We start from the raw sequence: 22595 nt of genomic DNA on the forward strand, positions 1-22595 counted from the left end.
GGGATTGGTTGAAATGAATGTGTAAGGGATGGATAGAAATTTAAAGGGGGGCTAGATACAGCATAAAGAAGATGAGGAAAGACTAAAGGAAATTTGGATAGAGCATATAAGCCAGCATAAGTCAAGTCAAGTCACATTTATTTATATAGCACATTTAAAAAACAACTCTCGTTGGCCAAAGTGCTTTATATTTGTTATAAGAATAGCACAACAAAACAAGCTACATACATATATACATGTAGCCCTCACTCAGATGACGTTAGGAAAGGCTTGGGAGTATAGATAAGTCTTTAGTCTTAACTTAAAAGAGTCGATGGAGGGGGCAGTTCTGATGGGAAAGCATAAGACATAAAATGCTGGAGGAACTCAGCAGGTCAGGCAGAATTTGTGGAGAACATGGATAGGTGACCTTTTGGGCCAGGGCCCTTCCTTATCATAGACTGGCTCTGCCAAATTGCTTAGTCTGTGCCATTTACCCAATTCAAACTTAAATATCACTTCAACTGTCAGAATGGAAAACTTAAAGGTCGTTTTGTATCTGTAGCAAATTTGTACATTCAGCAGGGCAGAATGTCACTGATACTACAATCATTATCTAACATCAGACCTGGTAATCCCTCAAGAAATATGAGACACAAGAAAAATATATGATTCATTTTCACATGTCACTTGTCCAGGCCTGGTCTCCTTATTATGACTGAACCACACATTGTTAGAACCTGAAGATACTTTTGTCAGTTATTGGTTAAGTGCTTTTAGTCAAGACTGTTTGATAAATAAAGATCATCAATCAATTTGCTAATGTGATTTTGTGTGGAGCCAAAATCTCGTGCATTGTTTCCAACACATGTAGATTGCTTTATAAAATTCTTGATAAATTCTTAATGCTAACAAATGGCTTCTATTTTTTTTTTTAATGTTTGGAAATTTTTAAATTCTAAAGCCATATTAACGAATGCATTTTCTTCGATATGTAGATTTAAGAAGATTTCGAAATTCACCAACAATGGATGTAACTGCTGAAGTAATGATGTGGAGCAGTGTTCATTGGCGATAATAATATGGAACAAGCTGGATTGGGACCAGAACATACTGGCTACTAACTTGATCGCTTAACGCTTGTTTTTTCAGTGGCAGGCGTATAAAAATCAACATTTCCTGGAATGGAACACAATTACAATGGTTTCCGAGTTATTCCCCTGCGTTCCAGCATTTTCTGTGACAAATTTTGCGCACACAGACTAGTCAGTTTCTTTATTGGGCATACAATTGATGACATTATTTCTCATAAAATGCTCATTTAAAGTGGTGCTGGGAGAAACAATGCCGTCTGGAGCTATGCTCCTGGTAGGGCCACCCATGGCGGTAAGATCGAGGGGGAGGTCTCTGACAAAGAGCAATCCAACCAAGACCTCAACGCTGGAACAGGCCGAGGATGATGGTTGACCTTAGTGGAGCGTCACAACGGCTGGAAAGGCGGATGAAGGCTGCAGCAGCAAAGGGTCTCCGGTCACCTTAGACTCTATGCCACTGGATCCTGTCCCAGATCTGTCGTGGGGTGGCTGTGTGTGCACCAGTCTCCCTACGTTAACCATATAACAACCATATAACAATTACAGCACGGAAACAGGCCATCTCGGCCCTACAAGTCCGCGCCGAACAACTTTTTTTCCCCTTAGTCCCACCTGCCTGCACTCATACCATAACCCTCCATTCCCTTCTCATCCATATGCCTATCCAATTTATTTTAAAAATGATACCAATGAACCTGCCTCCACCACTTCCACTGGAAGCTCATTCCACACAGCTACCACTCTCTGAGTAAAGAAGTTCCCCCTCATATTACCCCTAAACTTCTGTCCCTTAATTCTGAAGTCATGTGCTAATGTTAAACAAAGTCACGCACAGGCGTCCTCCATGTAGGGAATAACACCCTGGAGACACCCATGGTCAGCCATGACTGAAGGGGGCCAAAGACGAAGGGAGAAGCTGGTTCATGAGATTCCGAAGCGCTTGGTGTTGGGCCAATGATAGTTTAATAATACTGAACAAGAATAGGCAACACTGGAAATGCTCAGCAGGACAGGTAGTATCAGTGGGGAGAGAGAAACAGAGTTGACATCAAGAGTCTAAAACCCCTCCTCACCATTGGAAAATATTAAAAAAAAACACAATGCCCAGTCCTGGTAGGTGAATTGGCCAGCGTAAATTACCACTAGCAAATTAGTGGGCAGCAGGAGTATCAGGGTAAGTTGACAGCTATCTGACAGAGAATAGGTTATACAGAAATAAAAACAGATAGTGGTGCAAACATTCATCAGATCAGTCAGCACCTGTGGAGAGAGAAACAGTTAATGGTTCACGTAGAACACTCTTCACTAGATCCACCCTGGAGCCTCCTCAATATTGCCAGCAGGATCTTTAACCCCCATTGCACAACCCTAATGACAACCCTACCTCAGCACAGAACCACTATGGACTTTGTTTAAGGTTGCACTTCATACTTCAGCTTTCACTATTATGGTCTGGTTACCTAGTATTAACCGATCATTTATTGTATTATTGCTGATTTTTGATTTATCCGATGTGCTGTTGCATTAATATGCCTGTAAAGCTGCAGCAAGTAAAGAGTTTCATTGTTTATAAATCATAGGAGAAAGGGTGAATGGTTCAGTGCAAGAAAGACATGACCTCTGTGGTTTGTTTTTACCTCATGTTTATGGAGAATAGTATAAGTGACACATTGGAATAGTTAGTCATAGAGTGATACTGTGTGAAAACAGGCCCTTCGGCCCAACTTGCCCACACCAGGCCACATGTCCCAGCTACACTAGTCCCACCTGCCTGCATTTGGTCCATATCCCTCCAAACCTGTCCTAACCATGTACCTGTCTAACTGTTTCTTAAATGTTGGGATAATGCCAGCCTCAACTACCTCCTCTGGCAGCTTGTTCCATACACCCACCACCCTTTGTGTGAAAAGGTTCCTATTAAATCCTTTCCACTTCACATTAAACCTATGTCCTCTGGTCCTTGATTCACCTACTCAGTTATCTTGATGTAACAAAACTATGGATTAGCAATTCTGTAAAATCAATCCTGAATGGGCGACACTTAAAATATATCACTTGGGATATAAAAGCTCGATCTAAAAGCAACAGACTGCAGATGCTAATCTGCAGAGTAGAAAATGCTCGGGAAAGCCAGCAATCAGGCAGCATCTGTGTGGATAGAAACAGAGGTCAGGTTGAGGCGATGTGATCAGAACAGGAAAAGTTGGAAACCAAACATGTTTCAATTTGAAGAGAAGCGGTGGGGTTTGAAGAGAACAAAAGGAATATTTTTGACAGGGTGGAGTCCAAGACATACAAATAGAGATAGTAACGCCGGAGACTAAATGCCAACGGCTTGTTCATCACAGATCACCTGACATTTAAAGCTGTAAATAGATGGAGATCAACAAAGAAACTGAAGGAAAACAAATGAAGCTGGCACTAGAAGATGCAGAACAGGGTAGTTGCTGCAATTCTTAAGTAAAAGAGATTGCTGGAAAATACCTATCCAGATTTTCAATTTGCCCATTCTTATACGGCAGCATTTTCCAGTATTATTCACAAGATTTCTAACACCTACTGAATTTAAAAGATCAATTCTCCGTTGGGGTCTGTGCAAACTATAAAACTGTTCTGTCCTATTTTGGTCCAGTAGCAACCCCCTTCTGTATTAGAAAGCCATCTGTGGCCTGAAAATATTTTCATTACAAACTCAGTAAATCTTGCCGCAATGGCTGGCTTTATAACAGGCTAAAGAAGGCCCCTAATGTACTACTTGCAAAAATATGCATTCTCTGTGGCTTGCTTAGTTATGTATTTGACAGCTTGTTATATTCTGAATGAGTTGGGTGTTACTCATTATAATGAAACCTGGCAAAAGGTTGAGCGCTATAAAAAGGAGCTAATGGGACAACACTCCGCAGAGTATTACTGACTCAAACAACTAAAATCTTTATTGAAAGATGTTTAACCAGCTCACGCAGCTCTCAAGCAGAACTATGTACATAACTGTGTTTACTGAGATACAGATTAACATTTAGATTTGTAATATTTTGTTATGAAATGGCCAGAAGCAGTCTGCAGTTTCATGGGACCCCAAGGAGTGATCTTGCATTACTGAGCTCAGAGGTTGATTTTAGATGTTACTAGACTAATGATTACAACCACTGATTAGTCGTAATATCTGGACCAACATGGCCAAGCATGTGTGGCTATGCTTTCCCCTTTTTTATAAAGGGAAAGAAGAAATCAAGGTTTTCATATAGAATATTTGCAGTGGCAGAGGTTACAAAAGCACTAGTGATAAACTGTGTAAAATAATGCTTTAGAAATATGCTGAATAGTGATCATAAGTAGAGCCACATTTTTTCATTGTCAATCACCAGTAGACACTTTTGATGTGTAGTCATAATAGCGGTTTCGGGGAAAATACACACCTGTACCCAGAACAAGGACACATATCGACTAACCAGTCTACCTGGGTTGCCATCAATAATGCAGTTGTATCTATCAAATGCCCTGAAGAAGGCATTTCAATTGCTGATCCAAATGTAACCATCTCCTATGGTATAGTCCTGCCCTAATTTAGATTTTGTGCCCGCATCTTTGGGGTGGGGATCGAAACCCAGAACCATCAGACACCCAGGTTCAAATGCTACAACAGAACCAAGGTTGTTATCTTATGTAAACCTAAAAAGACTATTTCATTTTAATTTGGCGTGCAATGAAATGACATTTGTGATTCTACTACAATAACAAGCATGGTAGATTATATGATGAGATATTGAGCAGGAATTGTATGAAAGCACATAATCCAGGCTGATACTTGGGTGGATTACTTAGGGATTACTGTACTATTCATAGTGCCCACAATCTGGGTCCTGTGTTGACTACCTGAGCCTCTCCTGTTGCCTGGCACATTCCTTCTATTTCCATCAAAACTGCTGAAACATGGTTAATCCCTGAACAAAGCAAATCTGAACACGGGATAAAGATAATTCCTGGAAGGGATTACACCACCGTTTCCAAACTGTTGCAACGCTTGTTAGGTAAAGTCAATCAGAAAAGTTTTCATTGTGAGAAAATCCTTGTCAAACAGGTTCAGGCAGTAAAACTGCATTTACATCTCTTTTAATTATATCAAATGACATATGTTCAGATATTTTTCAGAAATGTCTTTTGGCGCAAGGATGACACTAATTGGAATCAGATAGGCCATTATTTTTCATTCAACGAATGAATCATGCAAATTATGAAGCTTCTTTCCTTGTAAAAGTTTTAAAAAAAAATTGTAATAGGTTGAGCAGTCCATTAAAAGGGACTGTTTTTTTCCGAGCATAAGGCATTTGGGGATAGTCAATTCTTTAGCAAAGCACATGCAAGATAGAGACTAGATCTTCCACCATCTGTTAGCTCCTCCTGTACATTGTCCTTGAAGGCCATACAAGACAAGAATTTCACCTTTTAAGATGTTGAATTTAGTTTATTGTCACACGTATCGAGGTACAGTGAAAAGCTTTGATATCAGGCATATCATGTTGGGCTTCTACTAAATAAAAATGGGCACAACTCACTTCTCCAGGCTCTTTCTCCACAATTCCCTTGAAGCACATTTTACAGCAATGCCAACAGCTGTGCTAACTTGATCAGATCAAAGAGTTACGAGCTCTGATTCTTTTTTGAGGAAGTGCGGCCTTGTGAAAATATGCTCGTCCTCTTCCACAATCCTAATGTCGCTTCCTGAAGCAGTGCAGGTGAACAGTGCTGTGATGTCCTAATTCTCCTCTGATAGACGCTCAAAGTTTGAGGTTTAATTAATCATATGCATCAAAGATTTCTCATTCACAACTATTTTGCCAATGTGGATCATAAAACCACAAGTAGCAATTGTCAATATCTTGAACATCAAGAACATTCTTTTTCTGTTAATTGTTACCTTTTCAATCTGTGTTCAGAATGAATCAGACTGTTAAGGTGTTGGCAAATTCTAACATAATCTACATAACCAGAGTCTATGCAGATCAAACATCCTTGAAAAGATGTGGTATTACTTAGCATGCTCTTTGCACCAAAGTTGCATTTACATACTGTTAATATAGCAACAGCGTTGCCTAACTAGCCTCATGCCATGCCAAGCCATCCAAGGATCTTATAGAAAAATATAAAATTATTAAGGGATTGGACAGGCCAGATGCAGGAAAAATGTTCCCGATGTTGGGGGAGTCCAGAACCAGGGGTCGGCCATTTAGGACTGAGATGAGGAAAAACCTTTTCACCCTGGCAGTTGTGAATCTGTGGAATTTGCTGCCACAGAAGGCAGTGGAGGCCAATTCACTGGATGTATTCAAGAGAGAGTTGGATATAGCTCTTCGGGCTAACAGAATCAAGGGCTATGGGGAGAAACCAGGAATCGGGTGTAGATTTTTGGATGATCAGCTGAAATCATATTGAATGGCGGTGCTGACTTGAAAGGCCTACTCCTGCACCTACTTTCTATGTTCCTATGTTTCTAAGCCATCTTTGGCTCTGCCCTCTGGGAAAAGTAGATTTGAAAGGCTAATAACATAAGATGGTGCAAAAGGTAAAGCAGCCCCATTACACCACAGTGGTACAAGATATATCTGGCAGATTGCCACCTACCAATTCTAAATGCATAGAAGCAAAGGCTGTACTGACTACATGCTCCACACCGTGACAGAACATTGCGTTCCATCACACTAGGTCATGAAGCAGAGTATGAATTTTCTAATCATGAGCGAGAGTTGAAAATGCAGATCATTAAAGGATGTAAATCTATGCAACCAAATGAAAATCAAAGCCACTTCAATGAAACAATGAATACAGGCTGCTGCATCTCTGGTGAGAAGGAATGGGTGCCGTTTCGGGTCAAGACCCTTCTTCAGACTGAAAGTCACGGGAAAGGGAAACGGGAGATATAGACGATGATGTAGAGAGATGTAGAACAATGAATGAAAAATATGCAAAGAAACACCGAGCATAAAGGAAACAGACCATTGTTAGCTGTTTGCTGGGTGAAAACGAGAAGCTGATGCGACTTGGGTGGGAGAAGGATGGAGAGAGAAGGAATGCAGTGGTTTTGGAGTTTTGGAGTGAACAGGATCAAAAGGGAGAATAAATACCAAGAAAGAACTGTTCACTTGAAACCATCAGCAGAGAACAACTTGTAGAAAGAAGGAATTGCAGATGCTGGTTTCCAAAAAAAAGGACACATGGTGCTGGAGTATGACAACAGATCGGGCAGCATTTCTGCAGAACATTGGTAGGGGTTGTCGGGACCCTTCTTGAGATGGACTGAACTGACTGACAGAGCGAACAACTGCCAGCATCATCAAAAGTGGACAGAAATCAAAACAGTGAAATAGCAGCTATCCTCGTCAGACAGAATGTCCTGCTGAGAGGAAGCAGTACAAATGTTGCATGGAAAACCAAACCATTCCACTTGGTTAGTCGTTCTTCAAGCCCAATGCATGAAAACTCAGCAGTCAAGTGTTGAACCCAATGCAAGAAGCAACATAATTCTGAAGATTCTGAGTGGACAGTTATTATTCAATGCATCATCAGAGCACTAATCCATGAATAAGAGTGAATGCTCTCGATTTGTGAATCACTGTACCAGTTGAGACAGGTGCTCTGTCAATGTGATGAGAGAACAGACAGCCATTCAACAATATTCATGTCCTTACAACAACACCCACATCTTTGATGGTTAAGGGAATATTTCCATCACAAATGACATATAAATCCAAATAGTTAAAATGATAATTTATGTCATTTTAGGAGATTATGATATCTTACTGAATTTCAAGCCCGTGCAGACAACATACTAAGTGGTTTCAACTAACCCCTGTGGGTACAAACCGATAAAAATGTATATTAGTTTTGTGTGAGTATGCATGCGTTACACAAAATAGTGACACTAAGCGACATCACATCTGAAATGAACCAAGGTATTCTGTTCCTGTATATAGCAATAACCCTCAGAGGTGTTACACAAAGGGTGGCACAGGAGCGCAGTGGTAGGGTTGCTGCCTTACAGCGCCAGAGACCTGGGTTCGATCCTGAGTATGGGTGCTGTCTGTATGGAGTTTGTACCTTCTTCCCGTGACCTGCATGGGTTTTTTTCCGGGCGCTGCATACTCCAACGAAGTACAGGTTTGTATGCTAATTGGCTTGGTAAAATATAAATTGTCCCAAGTTTGGGTGGGATAGTGTAAGCGTGCGGGATCACTGATCAACCCAGACTTGGTGGGGCTAAGGGCCTGTTTCCACATTGTATTTCTAAACATACTTTGTGAGACTTATATAAAGTTTGTATTGAATCCACAGTACCTTGTGCTTCATTCAACAGTCAGTAATAGATCGGGTGGATGCAACGTCTCTTGGCCAGAGTAGGTGAATTGAGGACCAGAGGACATAGGTTTAAGGTGAAGGGGAAAAAATGTAATAGGAATTTGAGGGGTAATATTTTCACACAAAGGGTGATGGGTGTATGGAACAAGCTGTCGTGGGTGTATGGAGGAGGCAGTTGAGGTTGGGACTATCCCAACATTTAAGAAACAGTTAGACAGGTACATGGATAGGTCACTGAAGAAGGGTTTCGGCCCGAAATGTTGCCTATCTCCTTCGCTCAATAGATGCTGCTGCACCCGCTGAGTTTCTCCAGCATTTTTGTGTACCATGGAGAGGACAGGTTTGGAGGAATAGGGACCAAAACGTGAGCAGGTTGGACTAGTGTAGTTGGACATGTTTCCACACAGTATGACTCTTTAATAAAACATACTATAGACAATGCTCATGTAAGCCAGCAAGAAATCCTGAAACGAAATAATTATTGAGATGCTTTGCAGGAGGAAATTGGTTGAACAAAACATCAACACATGCCTTCATGCCAGATTTATCCAAAGGATTAATATCAATGTTGACTTGGCAGACCTATACTCTGGTGATCATTTCCTTGTGATTGTCAATGACTCCAGCAGAATCTCTATTGTAGAAATTGTCAGCTTCATTTTGCCAAAAGCTACCCTTCTATAACCTGAGTATATCTTGGCTCTTTCTGATGTACTGGAAACAGTTAAGACACATAATGGATTGCTGATCAACAATTATGATTCCGAGATAAATGCAAATGACAGAGGTTTCATACTGCCAAGATCACTTCTTGCCACTCGTGAAGTGGAGAGGTATTAAAATGTTCAAGAAAAAATTTGGTCACACAATTCATATTGAAGGGAAATCGTAGAGCCATACAGCATGGAAACAGACCCTTCGACCCAAGCTTCCCATGCCGACCAACATACCCCATCTACACTAGTGCCATCTGCTTGCATTAGCCTATATCTTTTCAATGTTGTGATAGTATCCTATTCTACTACCTCCACTGACATGTTGTTCCATATACCTACCACCCTTCGTTTGAAAAGGTTGTCCCACGGGTACCTATGAAATCTTTCCCCTATCACCTTAAGTCTATGTCCTCTGGTTCTTGATTCCCCTACACTGAGTTACAGACTCTGTGCATTTACCATATCCATTCCCCTTATGATCTTATACACCTCTGTAAGATTACCCCTCAACCTCCAGCGCACCAAGGAATATAGTCCTAGCCTGCTCAACCTTTCTCTGTAGCGCAAGCCCTTGAGGCCTGGCAACTTCCTCATAAATAGTCTCTACACCATCTTAACAACATCTTTCATATAACAGGGTGACCAAAACTGAACACAGTACTCCAAATGTGGCCTCACCAATGTTTTGTACAACTGTAACATAACATCCCAACTTCTATACTCATGTTGCATCAACTGACAGGAGTACTAGCTGTTACACCAATTTTTGAACAATCTATGCATAGCTATTTTCCAGTAAGATCCCATGCTATGTCAAAGTGACAAAGGGTAAAAGGACATCAATAGAGGTAAATGTAGAGAAACGCATAAAGTTCAAATCTATGCCACCGCAGTCTAGTGACAGAACTCTTCTGAAAAGCAATAACCATCCAGGTAAGCAAGCAACTCCATATGGCACACAGCTATTTGAAGTTCTGTTATTAAAGACTCTATGGCATCATTCTTCACAATAAACCTCAAAGCACACAAACATGTATTATCAGTCAATGCTAAAACAGGTAGTCACAAGATTAAAGATGAAATCACACCGCGTCAGTACCCTTTGGAGATTTCCATACATCGGGAATGAAACTAAATTAAACTAAACAACCTTCTTCATATCTGAGGCACTCTGCAACAATCTGCCAAGGATGGTGGCAGAAGCAGATACAATAGTGGCATTTAAGAGGCTTTTGGATAGGCACATGGATATGCAGGGAACAAAAGGATAGGGATCACACACAGGCAGATGAGGTTAGTTTTTTTGGCATCATGCTTGGCGCAGACATTGTAGGCTAAAGGGTCTGTTCCTGTGCTGTACTGTTCTATGTTCTACGTGAAATAAAGATTGAAGGTTAGCATGGTTCTTTTAATTAACATTAGATGAGATGAAGTATTGTTATCAATTGTTATAATTAAAGGAATGGTTCCTTTAATTAACATGAAAAGTGGTGAAATGTTGTTATGTTCATAAAATTACTTTTAAAGACTGCTGTGTGCATTTCTTCAAGACTTTATGATTTTGAGTATTTCCTGGATGTCGGGTGTAAAGAAAGCAGCCATTGTTCTTAACCACGCAGAAGTTAATTTGCCTAATAAGGCACATATATCAAAGATTTACCATTTGAGGATAAATTGACCAGTCTGCTTCAAGAGATGAAACCATGCTCCCGACTGACAATAAATACAGAAAACACAGGAAATACTTGTCAGGTTAGATAATACCTTTGGAGAGAAACTTAACTTTTCAGTTCCATTATCTATTATCAGGTTATTGAGCTGAAATATTAACTGGTTAATAGTTATATTTTGGCCATCTGTCCGATTATCATTTTATGGGGCTGAGCATCATATATTGTTTGACATTAAAATCCGCTAATACCTTGCGATGTTTTGCTATGTCAAAAGCGCTAACAAAAAGCGCACACAAAAACGTTTGCTTTTGACTTTCCCAATACGATAAGAAACCGAGTGAGAAACTCACCATTCTGTATGTCTGATTGGATTCAACCAAAGTATGCTACCTCCTGGGAAGGAGGTGCAGAAGGAAAACGAGGAGCTGCAGTAACTCATCGGGCAGCAGCATCTCTGGAGAAGATGAATAGGTGACGTTTCAGGTTGGGACACTTCTTCAGACTGACTGTGGGGGGAGGAGGTGAGGAAGAAAGCTGAAAGAGAGGGAGGGCAGGACCAAGCCTGGCAAGTACTAGGTGGATACAAATAGGGGGTATGGATGGCAACCATGGCAGATGATTGGACAGAAGCCTGAGATGAAAAGGCATAAAGTGTGAGACAAAAGAATTGAAGAGTTGCGACTTGTAATGCTGGAGGAAGCAATGCAGATGGAAGGGGAGTGGATGGGAGAAATAGGTGGCAGGCTGAGGCCAGATGCCAGCTCCTCCTCATACTTACCATAGGTATGTTGCAAAACCTACCTGAATCGTCGCTGAGAATCTGCCTCAGCCCGTGTGAGCGATTTTGGCGCTGTTTAGAGGGGGCGGGTTTAAAATGCGATTTTTACTAGGCTGTTCCAATCGAAGATGTTCAGCCTAGTAAATCATTAACGAAAAATCGCTGAAAGACCCCGTCGCAAAAGGTATTATTAGTTTTATAGGCCTCGAATAATAGTTATAATAGTTTTAAAATCACTCTCTCAACCCGCGACCTCTCGCAGCCCCAGGGTTTTATAAAGCAATCAATTAAAGGTATGTACCTTATTTTTACATTAAAAGGGGATTCTTAAGACCCCTTTATACAAAGTTTACTATAGCGAGTAGTTCATTTTGGGCTCTTTATATCCCGCAGTATTTTTCTGGGCATTTGAGGGCACGAATCTACCGCAATGTGAACTTTCTAAAACAGCGCGTTCACAGGAACCCACTAGAAAGCTGATTTAAAATGGACTTTAATTCACAGCAATTGAACACTAAATTCCTTCCATTTGGCCTATAAATTGATGTAAATGAGATTTAAAAATCGTGTTTTATTGTGAATTATTTGTGAATATTATTTGGACACTTAGGCTTTTTAAAAATGTTAATCATTTATTAAGAAATGGATAGATGTTTAGATCTAGTAATTGAAGTTTGAAATTAGCTACAATTGGGTAACTAACTAATTATATGCTTTAATTTCAGGTCATCCAAGTAAGATTATTTTATATTTGTTTCAGAATGGTTCAATCTATGATAACTGAAAATGTCATTCAGTTCTCTTAATTTTTATGAAGGTTATGGGCTTTTGACTGTCCACGATCACAGCTTTTTTGTTATGTCCATAGAAAATCAATAGGGAACAAGATGCTAATTTTCGAGTATGAAAATGGCCATAACTTTTTTATTACTTGAGATATGAAAGTGAATTGGGTGTCAAATTAAACTTCTTTTTATGCTTTATCTGATGGGATAAATTGCAGACTTGATTTTTTAAATCTCAAAATTTTGTAGCATTGCTACTTACTACCCCTTGACTATGATCCCACAGGCGAACACCAGGCCATCATCTCCCAGACTGTTTCCAATCTCATCACCTATGGCAATGTTCCCTCCCCAGCCTGCAACCTTATTGTTCCCCAGCCTCGCACTGCCAGCTACTTCCCAAAATCCACAAACGGGTCTGGCAGACCCATTGTTTCTGCCTGCTCCTTTTCTCTTTTGACTCCTCTCACTTCCTTCAAGTTAAAGGTGTAGACATGGGCACTTGCTTGGGGCCCCAGCTATGCCTGTTCCAGGTGAACACTGATCCTAATCCCCAGCTCTTACTCAGCTACAACAACGCCTGCTTGATTTCACTCTGATTTGATGGGTCTCTCCAGGATTTTCTGTTTTTATTTCATTTATAGAATCTGTACTGTTTTTTTTTTACTATTAAAAATTAGATATTTAACATGGGAATCAGCAGCTGCAGACGAGAACGCCCCACCACCCAGATGATCACCTTCGTGAAGGCCGGAGTGCAGCTGCCAAGAACCACAGCAGCCAGGAATCCGTCAGGAATCCTGGCGACTGCGCAGGACTGGCAGCTTTCCGTAGACCTGGTGAAACAGCTGATGTTTCCACAGCACATTGCCACGACCACCCTGAGCCCAGATATCCTCCTGGTCTCAGAGGCGACCAGAAACATTGTCTTGTTGGAACTGCCTGTGCCGTGGGAGGACCGTCTGGAGGAGGCCCACAAGAGGAAGATGACCAAGTACGAAGAGCTGGTCATAGACTGCCGCAAGCAGGGCTGGAAGGCAAGGTGTATGCCCATCAAGGTTGGCTGCAGAGGGTTTGCAGGGCAATCGCTCTACAAAGCCTTGAGTGCACTGGGCATCAATGGAGTGGCGAGGAGAAGGGCCATCAAGTACACCACAGAGGCAGCGGAGAAGGCCTTGAGATGGCTCTGGATCAGGAGAGGAGGTCCATGGGGAGGAGCGAATGCCACCTGAACACAAGTTGTGGTCTGATCAACCACGGCTGGGTCGCCTGGGTGAGGGTGTCTGATGTTGATAGACCCGAAACACCCAATGACCCCAGGTTACATCACTGATGATGTGTTCAGGAGCATCTATCGATGTATTTGTATCAATCAAAAAGAGACATAGAAAATAGGTGCAGGAGGCCATTCGGCCCTTCGAGCCAGCACCGCCATTCATTGTGATCATGGCTGATCATCCCCTATCAATAACCCGTGCCTGCCTTCTCCCCATATCCCTTGACTCCACTTGCCCCTAGAGCCTTATCTAACTCTCTCTTAAATCCATCCAGTGACGGCCTCCACTGCCATCTGTGGCAGGGTATTCCATAAATTCACAACTCTCTGGGTGAAAAAGTTTTTTCTCACCTCAGACTTAAATGACCTCCTCTTTATTCTAAGACTGTGGCCCCTGGCTCTGGACTCACCCAACATTGGGAACATTTTTCCTGCATGTAGCTTGTCCAGTCCTTTTATAATTTTATATGTTTCTATAAGATCCCCCTCATCCTTCTAAACTCCAGTGAATACAAGCCCATTCTCTCTCACACATAAAGCAATCAATGGGAATACTACACAAATAAAATATTATTTGATAATTAATAAAATCATATCTTTCAATGAATCAATAGGTTGGGATTACGACTAATATTATTTTCCATAACATACGCTGATATCTATATTACTAAAAGTCTGTTCTTGACCGGTTTTGGCCATCTGTGCTGCGATTTCCGAGAGAACACCGCCACCTACGGCCGTCATTTTTGGCCACCTTGCTCAGAACTCCCCTCCGCCGTCTGTGTGCCGAGGATTTTTCCCGTCAATGAAAAATGACAGAGATATTAATGATTTTACAAAATCCCCCATTTTCTCTGCTGGCGGCAGGGGGGACTATAAAACCAGGAAGTGGTGTGCCTCAATCAGTGTCTGCAAGCTGGAGGAAGGCAGAGGGTCACGTTTATCTGAGCTGTGAATAACACTGAACACATGTCTACTCAAATGTAAGTGTCCTCAGTGGTTCTAAAACACTTGCAGAATGTGTCTATTGGTTCTAAAATATTTGCAAAAAGTGTTTATTGGTTCTAAAATGTTTGCAAATAGTGTCTCTTTTTGGTTCTACAATGCTTGCAGAATGTCTTTTTTGGTTCTAAAATGTTTTTTAGGATCCCCCCCCCCTCCCCTCCTCTCCTCTCCTCCCCCCCCCCCCCCTCCCCCCCCCCCCTCCCCCCCCCCCTCCCCCCTCCCCCCTCCCCCCCGCCTCCCCCCCATCCCCCCCTCCCCCTAAACCCCTCCCCTCCCCTCCACACCCCCTACCCTCTTCCCTCCACACTCCCCCCCTACCTCTGCCCCCCTCCCTGCTCCCCACCTCTCCCCGGGGGGAGGGAGGTAGGGGGGAGGGGGGGGTATTAGTGTGTGTGCGGGGGGGGGGGGGGGGGTAATTAGTGTGTGTGACGCTGCATGCCGCCTCCCCCCCCCACAACTGCACGTTGGGGGAACAGACCCAACGGGTCTGCACTTGGTCTAGTTTAAGATAAAACTAGTCATTTCCCTGTGAAGTGTGAAAAATCATAGAATTAAAAAAGATTTGCTGATTTCCAAATCGCAATGGTTTTGAAATACTCCATACCTAGTTATTGCTACTATTTCAAATGTTATATATATATATATATAACATTTGCAATTAACCCTCCATCCTGCACCATCTGCCTGCCACCAAGACCTGAAAAAAAAACATTTTTTCACACTTGCTATCTGTGAACTCTAGTATTGTTCAATCCTAATCATTTTGGGCAGTACTTCAGAGGCAAGTATCCCATTCTAATTACACATCTGAGGAACTGGCATGGGTGAGTGGATTATTACTGAGTAAGTGATGTCAGATAGTGATGTTGGTGACATTTTCTGTCAAGTTGCTGATGATTGGGAGTAGACTTTTAGTCAATAATTGCAATTTTTTTGTGCATTTGACCGAAAGTGCAAAAATGACTCATTAAACAATTAAACCAACACTTGCTCAATTCATTTTTGAAAGTAAATTGAGAGGTGCAAAAAGAACTAAAATAACAACTTTGCGGAAATTATTTCAAGCAATTAAAATAGAATTAAACACTATATGCCACAAAAGGATTAGATCAACCAGAATAATCCCAGGCAAGAGTAAACTATAATATACCACAAGAATTTCACAATATAATGCAAGTATTTCATTATACAAGTATTAATGGTAGAAGTGTATTACTAACTGTCAGAAATGCAACTAACACCTCCTACTGACCTACAATATTTTTGGAACCAAATTACAATTTCAGATGATTTAACAAGTACCATTGGTAAAAGTCAGTTGCCACACCACACATCAACAAAACCATGTTGTTTTTTAATTACTAGTTGATTATTCTTACCACTTCAGTGGGTCTGTAGTACTTGGGATCCACTTTTATATGCACTTGGTTAGTTTCCTTACACTTTCCCACTTCATTTCTACCTTGACCTTCCCAGCTGGAAAACAAGAAAAAATCCATTATTACATTATGAAATTCTCATATGTACACATGGACAGACATAATATGGATTCAGAGCTTGTCCCACAACCACTGGCGAGGGTAGGAAAAGATACATCAAAGATTTTATGGTGCACAAAGCAGGATAATTGGAATACAATTCACTTCAAAGCAGGAGAATACAATTGATTGGTAAGACAGATAAATCAAATCGAATTGATGATTTACTTCCAGAAATATATATCAAACAAATATATTTTGTCTGACAAATAGTGGGAGGGGAGTGATCTGGGTAAAATAAGTATGTTGGAAATAGGATCAATGTGGGAAAAGAGGTTGGATCAGGATTGAAAGAAGGGTTGTCAGACTTGAAATGGTAGAGAGGTTGAGGCAGGATGTTGCGAGAGGGTGTGTGGGAAAGAACTGCAGATGCTGGTTTAAATCAAAGGTGGACACAAAAAGCTGGAGTAACTCAGCGGGACAGGCAACATCTCTGGAGAGAAGGAATGTTGTGAGAGAGGTCAGGGTAGGAGATGGTTGGAAGGGTTTGGGCAAGTGTCACTTGCCATGGCTATAGAAAATGGGTCAGTGCACAGAATGGTGTCAGGCAAACAAATTGTTTATTGGGCTTAGAATAAAAGAGGTGCACAGTACGGAAACAGGCGCTCCAGCCCATCACAGCCATGGTAACTATATTGCCCATCTGCACTAATCCTGGTTGTGCCAATATGCCCATATCTGTCTATGCTTTGCCTAATTAAGTGCCTAAATGGCTCTTAAATCTAATGATTGAATCTGATTTCATCACTTCCACCAGTGACGAGTTCCAAATATCAACTTCTCTCTGAGTAAATAAAAATTTGCTCCTTAGGTCTCCTTTAAAAATGTTTCTTCTCACCATAATCCTATGCCCTGTTTTTAATACTCCTACCATAGGGAATTTTGTTTTAATCTCTATCCTTTCCAATAGCTCTCATAATATTAATAACTCACTCTTCAAGTCAAGTCAAGTCAAGTCAAGTTTATTCGTCACATACACATACGAGATGTGCAGTGAAATGAAAAGTGACAATGCTCGCGGACTTTGTGCAAAAAGACAAACAAACAAACAACCATACAAACTACAAACAGAATGTAACAGAATCACATATTCTTTTCCATATTAAATATTGTGGGCGGAAGGAAAAAGGGAAAAAAACAGCAATTTAAAAAAAAGCAGTAGAGTGGTTCAGTAAAGTTAGTCCCTGGTGAGCTAGGAGTTTACAGTCCTAATGGCCTCTGGGAAGAAACTCCTTCTCAACCTCTCCGTTCTCACAGCATGGCAACAGAGGCGTTTGCCTGACCGTAGCAGCTGGAACAGTCCGTTGCAGGGGTGAAAGGGGTCTCCCATGATTTTATTGGCTCTGGAGTTGCACCTCCTGATGTATAGTTCCAGCAGGGGGGGGCGAGTGAAGTTCCCATAGTGCGTTCGGCCGAACGCACTACTCTCTGCAGAGCCTTCTTGTCCTGGGCAGAGCAATTCCCAAACCAGATTGTAATATTTCCGGACAAAATGCTTTCCACAACCACTGAGTAGAAGCACTGGAGGATCCTCTGAGACACTCTGAATTTCCTCAATTACCCGAGTTGGTAAAGGCGCTGCCTTGCCTTACTCACGAGTGCTGCGGCGTGTGATGCCCATGTCATATCCTCAGAGATGTGGACTCCCAGATATTTAAAGCAGCTCACCCTATCCACATCTTTGTTCCAGCAAAAAACAAACAAACAAGCACTGTCTATTCAATCTCTCGTGTAAACAAAGTCCCCCAAACCAAAGAGACATCTAGGTGCATCGCCTCTGCGCCTTCTGCAATGCCCCTCATATCCTTGCTGGTGAGATGCAGGGGTGACCCAGGAGGGAAATCATCTGCCATACAATTGCGAAAAAATCCTTGATTTTACTTTAAGTTTTATATTTCCGGTAAATCAAATTGCACACTGCATTCAAACGTGGCACTCCGCGATCCAATTTCTAGGCATTATTTTTACAGCACTGCAGCTGCAGCTGTGAATTCTCAACATAATTATACTACACAAATATATATAAATACAATCTCTGTAACAGTCTTTGAAAATTAAGAATGTCTTCCTGGCAAACTTCATTATACATTCAAAACAAAATGCCAGATTGTTAAAAAAAATTGTAACATAAGTTACCTTTAAAATTGCAGTTCTTGAGGCAAGCTAAGCTGCTATAAGATTGAGGGAACTCTCAAAAACAACAAACTAATAATTAAAACACACATAATTAACTGGTTTTCTAAATATTTAACTGAAGGTGGGGAAAAACATGACATCTAAATAGGATTAAGCTAAAAGCTGAAATACCACAAATAAACTTCTAAAATAAATATATTTTATATTATGATGTATATTTTATACTTTATGGAATTTCAAAATAATTATGAGCGAATTATAATCTTTTTTTAAAGTTTGGCTTTGTGGGAATAAATATGGTTTAATACAGCATTAAAATGTACAACACCGCATGTAACGAAGCATAGTATAGATATAATCAGCGTCAAAACCTCTGGATGTCAACATTAAACAATGCATCTGTGTGCAGTCGATACTGTTGCCAGATTTCCTCTATTGTAATGGTGAAAGCTGATATCTTCATAATTATTTCTCGTTGCAAATGCCAAAACATGATCACTTAGTTACTGATCAGAACGATAATAAACCACATTCTGATGTTACATAACTTTTCACGAGAAAGAGACAGGCAGAGAGAATCAAAGAAAACCGACATCTGATATCAACAACAACAACAATCACCAATCACTTTTATTCGTCACATTGCTCATAAAGTGCAAGTGAAATGAATTTGCCAGCAGCGGTACAATGAAAAACACAATCTAAAATTTAACACGAAGATCCACCACAGCATTCACCACTGTGGTGGAAGGCACAACATTTGGCCAGTCCTTCTCCATTTATGAGAAAGTGACAGAAATACCAATGGAATGATGCCAGGTGAGAGTGTTAACATTCTTTCCAACTTAGTAAGAGTATTGGCACATTAAATGTCTACAAAGTCCGGCAGCTTACTAAATAACTGCGCAAAAACAAGTAAAATTCTTTCAGAAAATAGTGAATGATCCAAAGATAAATGATCCTGTTCCAGGTGTCGCAATGATGATAAAGTGCCAGTGGTCACCATCCTGCTCATTCCCCGAAGACCGGAGAACTGATGAGGAGGGAGCCACTGGAGATGTCGGACGTGAGGAGCAAGGGGGGGCAGCAGGGTGAACTGGGGTATTGGCTCCAGAGCCTTCAAGATCGGGAACGGTCAGTAGACCGAGCACGTGGGCGGACCAGACCAGACTGTGGAAATAGCGGCAAAACATGGCAGTGTCTACATGAGTAAATATGCAAAATGAATTTTACTGTGCAGTTGCACACGTGACAAATAAAGCACCATTGGACCATTAGAAGTCATCTGATAAGTCGAAGCGCACAATTGAATCGGTGTGTAAACATTTCAAAACATTTGCTTATTGATGTAAAATTACCATTATTGACAAATTGACTAAAGTGCATCTGAGGGAAAGGATGTAACTTCTGCATTCTGACAGGGCTCAGAAGTGTAATGTATATTACACCTTAAGAAAATTATGTTTTTGGAAACAAAAATTGAAGTTGTGTTAGGTTGAGGCATGGGTAATGTTGAGGCTTGGTCTGTAGCAACTAAAAATAAAAATATCAAACTACGGAATCGAGTTTAGTTTTGTTTAGTTTATTGTCATGTGCAATGAGGTACAGTGAAAAGTTTTTGTGGTGTACTAACCAGTCAGCGGAAAGACAATGCATGATTACAATTGACCCTTTCAATCTACAATTGAAGTAGGCAAAGTAAAACACATAAAGCGTGGGTAAATGAGAGTTCAGAATCTACCAGGAATGATGAGAATTAGTTTCTACAGGAAATGTGTCATTTTAGAAATTGAAAGTGAAGTGTAATCATTACTATTTTATTACTTGGTAATTAATAATTATAGATATCATAAACAAGAGACGATAGCAAAGAAATAAAACAACAGCTTTGAGAGTTGTGAAAATACATAAAATGTTAACCAGCAAGACTTGAGCTACTTTCCTAGTAACTGAGTAAAAAAAAAATGAGCAGAATGTTATGTTCCCAGAAACAGTGCATGATTGCTTCTTGATTAATTTTGCACAATCTGCACCTTTCTTGATTTGTGAGTCAAGAGTGTTTTTTCGTGTATTATTGTATACTTATTGAGTAATAATTCAGACAATTTGGATCGTAGAATTAGGGGAGCATATAGAAATCAATATTTGCAACGGAATTAGAAGGTTGCATTTATCACACGGATGTAAAGCAGCTTCTCCTGTTGTTTTTTCACCAAAATTAATGTTAATAGATTAAAACAATTAAAAATGGCAATTCAACTGCACTTTTACATTGCATATCTTAACATAGAAACATAGAAATTAGGTGCAGGAGTAGGCCATTCAGCCCTTCGAGCCTGCACCGCCATTCAATATGATCATGGCTGATCATCCAACTCAGTATCCTGTACCTGCCTTCTCTCCATACCCTGTGATCCCCTTAGCCACAAGGGCCACATCTAACTCCCTCTTAAATATAGCCAATGAACTGGCCTCGACTACCCTCTGTGGCAGAGAGTTCCAGAGATTCACCACTCTCTGTGTGAAAAAGGTCTTCTCATTTCGGTTTTAAAGGATTTCCCCCTTATCCTTAAGCTGTGACCCCTTGTCCTGGACTTCCCCAACATTGCGAGCAATCTTCCTGCATCTAGCCTGTCCAACCCCTTAAGAATTTTGTAAGTTTCTATAAGATCCCCTCTCAATCTCCTAAATTCTACAGAGTATAAACCAAGTCTATCGAGTCTTTCTTCATAAGACAGTCCTGACATCCCAGGAATCAGTCTGGTGAACCTTCTCTGCACTCCCTCTATGGCAATAATGTCCTTCCTCAGATTTGGAGACCGACCAAAACTGTACACAAAACTGTTGGTAACTGTTGGCAAAGATATGTTGGTAACACAAAGAGAATGTTGGCAAGGATAGTCAAAATGCATTCAGTTATTTTAGGTGGATTTTGATTATCTGGACAAATAATAAGGCATTTTCCATCCTTTACGAAATTATATAGAAATCTCAAATTATCCTTATTAGATGTTTATTAAAGCCAGATTAGCAAATAGAAATGTTGCTCATAAAATTGAAAAGAGATCAGTAAACAATGGTTTACATGACAAAATACTGATCAGATTCAGATCAGTTTATATCCATTTACACCAGGGTGCAAAGAAACTCCTTGTTCACACGAAGTTCCTGGAATAATCAGTTTACAGGCTAATGATAGGTACACCAATAAATACAAAGACAAATGCAAAACAGCACAATTCTACAAAGATTGTAGTGCAATCTAAAGTAGTGCAAAAAGAAAATAAATACAGTAGTTTAAAAAAAAACTCCCTTTATATCATGACAAAAAAGACAATAGACAATAGACAATAGGTGCAGGAGTAGGCCATTCGGCCCTTCGAGCCAGCACTTCCATTCAATGTGATCATGGCTGATCATCCCCAATCAGTACCCCGTTCCTGCCTTCTCCCCCTATCCCCCGACTCCACTATTTTTAAGAGCCCTATCTAGCTCTATATTAAAAGCATCCAGAGAACCTGCCTCCACCGCCCTCTGAGGCAGAGAATTCCATAGACTAACCACTCTCTGTGAGAAAAAGTGTTTCCTCGTCTCCGTTCTAAATGGTTTACTCCTTATTCTTAAACTGTGGCCCCTGGTTCTGGACTCCCCCAACATCGGGAACATGTTTCCTGCCTCTAGCGTGTCCAAACCCTTAACAATCTTATATGTTTCAATGAAATTCCCTCTCATCCTTCTAAACACCAGCTGCTCCATTCTCTCAGCATATGACAATCCCGGGAATTAACCTTGTAAACCTATGCTGCACTCCCTCAATAGCAAGAATGTCCTTCCTCAAATTAGGGGACCAAAACTGCACACAATACTCCAGGTGTGGTCCCACTAGGGCTCTGTACAACTGCAGAAGGACCTCTTTGCTCCTGTATTCGATTCCTCTTGTTATAAAGGCAACGTGCTTACTTTCATAGACTGATGTACAAGGACCCCCAGATCCCATTGTACTTCCCCTTTTCCCAACTTGACACCATTTAGATAGTAATCTGCCTTCCTGTTTTTGCTACCAAAGTGGATAACCTCACATTTATCCGCTTTAAACTTCATCTGCCATGCATCTGCCCACTCCCCCAACCTGTCCAAGTCACCCTGCATTCTCATAGCATCCTCCCCACAGTTCACAATGCCACCCAGCTTTGTGTCATCTGCAAATTTACTAATGTTACTTTGAATCCCTTCATCCAAATCACTGATGTATATTGTAAATAGCT

At 40.9% G+C, this 22595-nt stretch overlaps 1 protein-coding gene across 1 annotated transcript in view; it reads right to left on the reverse strand.

Moving 5' to 3' along the window:
* Positions 1–22595, reverse strand: part of gmds (GDP-mannose 4,6-dehydratase) — a 645529-nt gene that overhangs the window by 70284 nt on the left and 552650 nt on the right. The window contains exon 10 of the mRNA XM_055648802.1: positions 16036–16132. Within this exon, the coding sequence (XP_055504777.1) occupies positions 16036–16132 (97 nt within the window). The remainder of the gene's footprint in view (positions 1–16035; positions 16133–22595) is intronic.

This window comes from Leucoraja erinacea, chromosome 2 (assembly GCF_028641065.1).
Source record: "Leucoraja erinacea ecotype New England chromosome 2, Leri_hhj_1, whole genome shotgun sequence".
Taxonomy (NCBI): Eukaryota; Metazoa; Chordata; class Chondrichthyes; order Rajiformes; family Rajidae; genus Leucoraja; species Leucoraja erinaceus.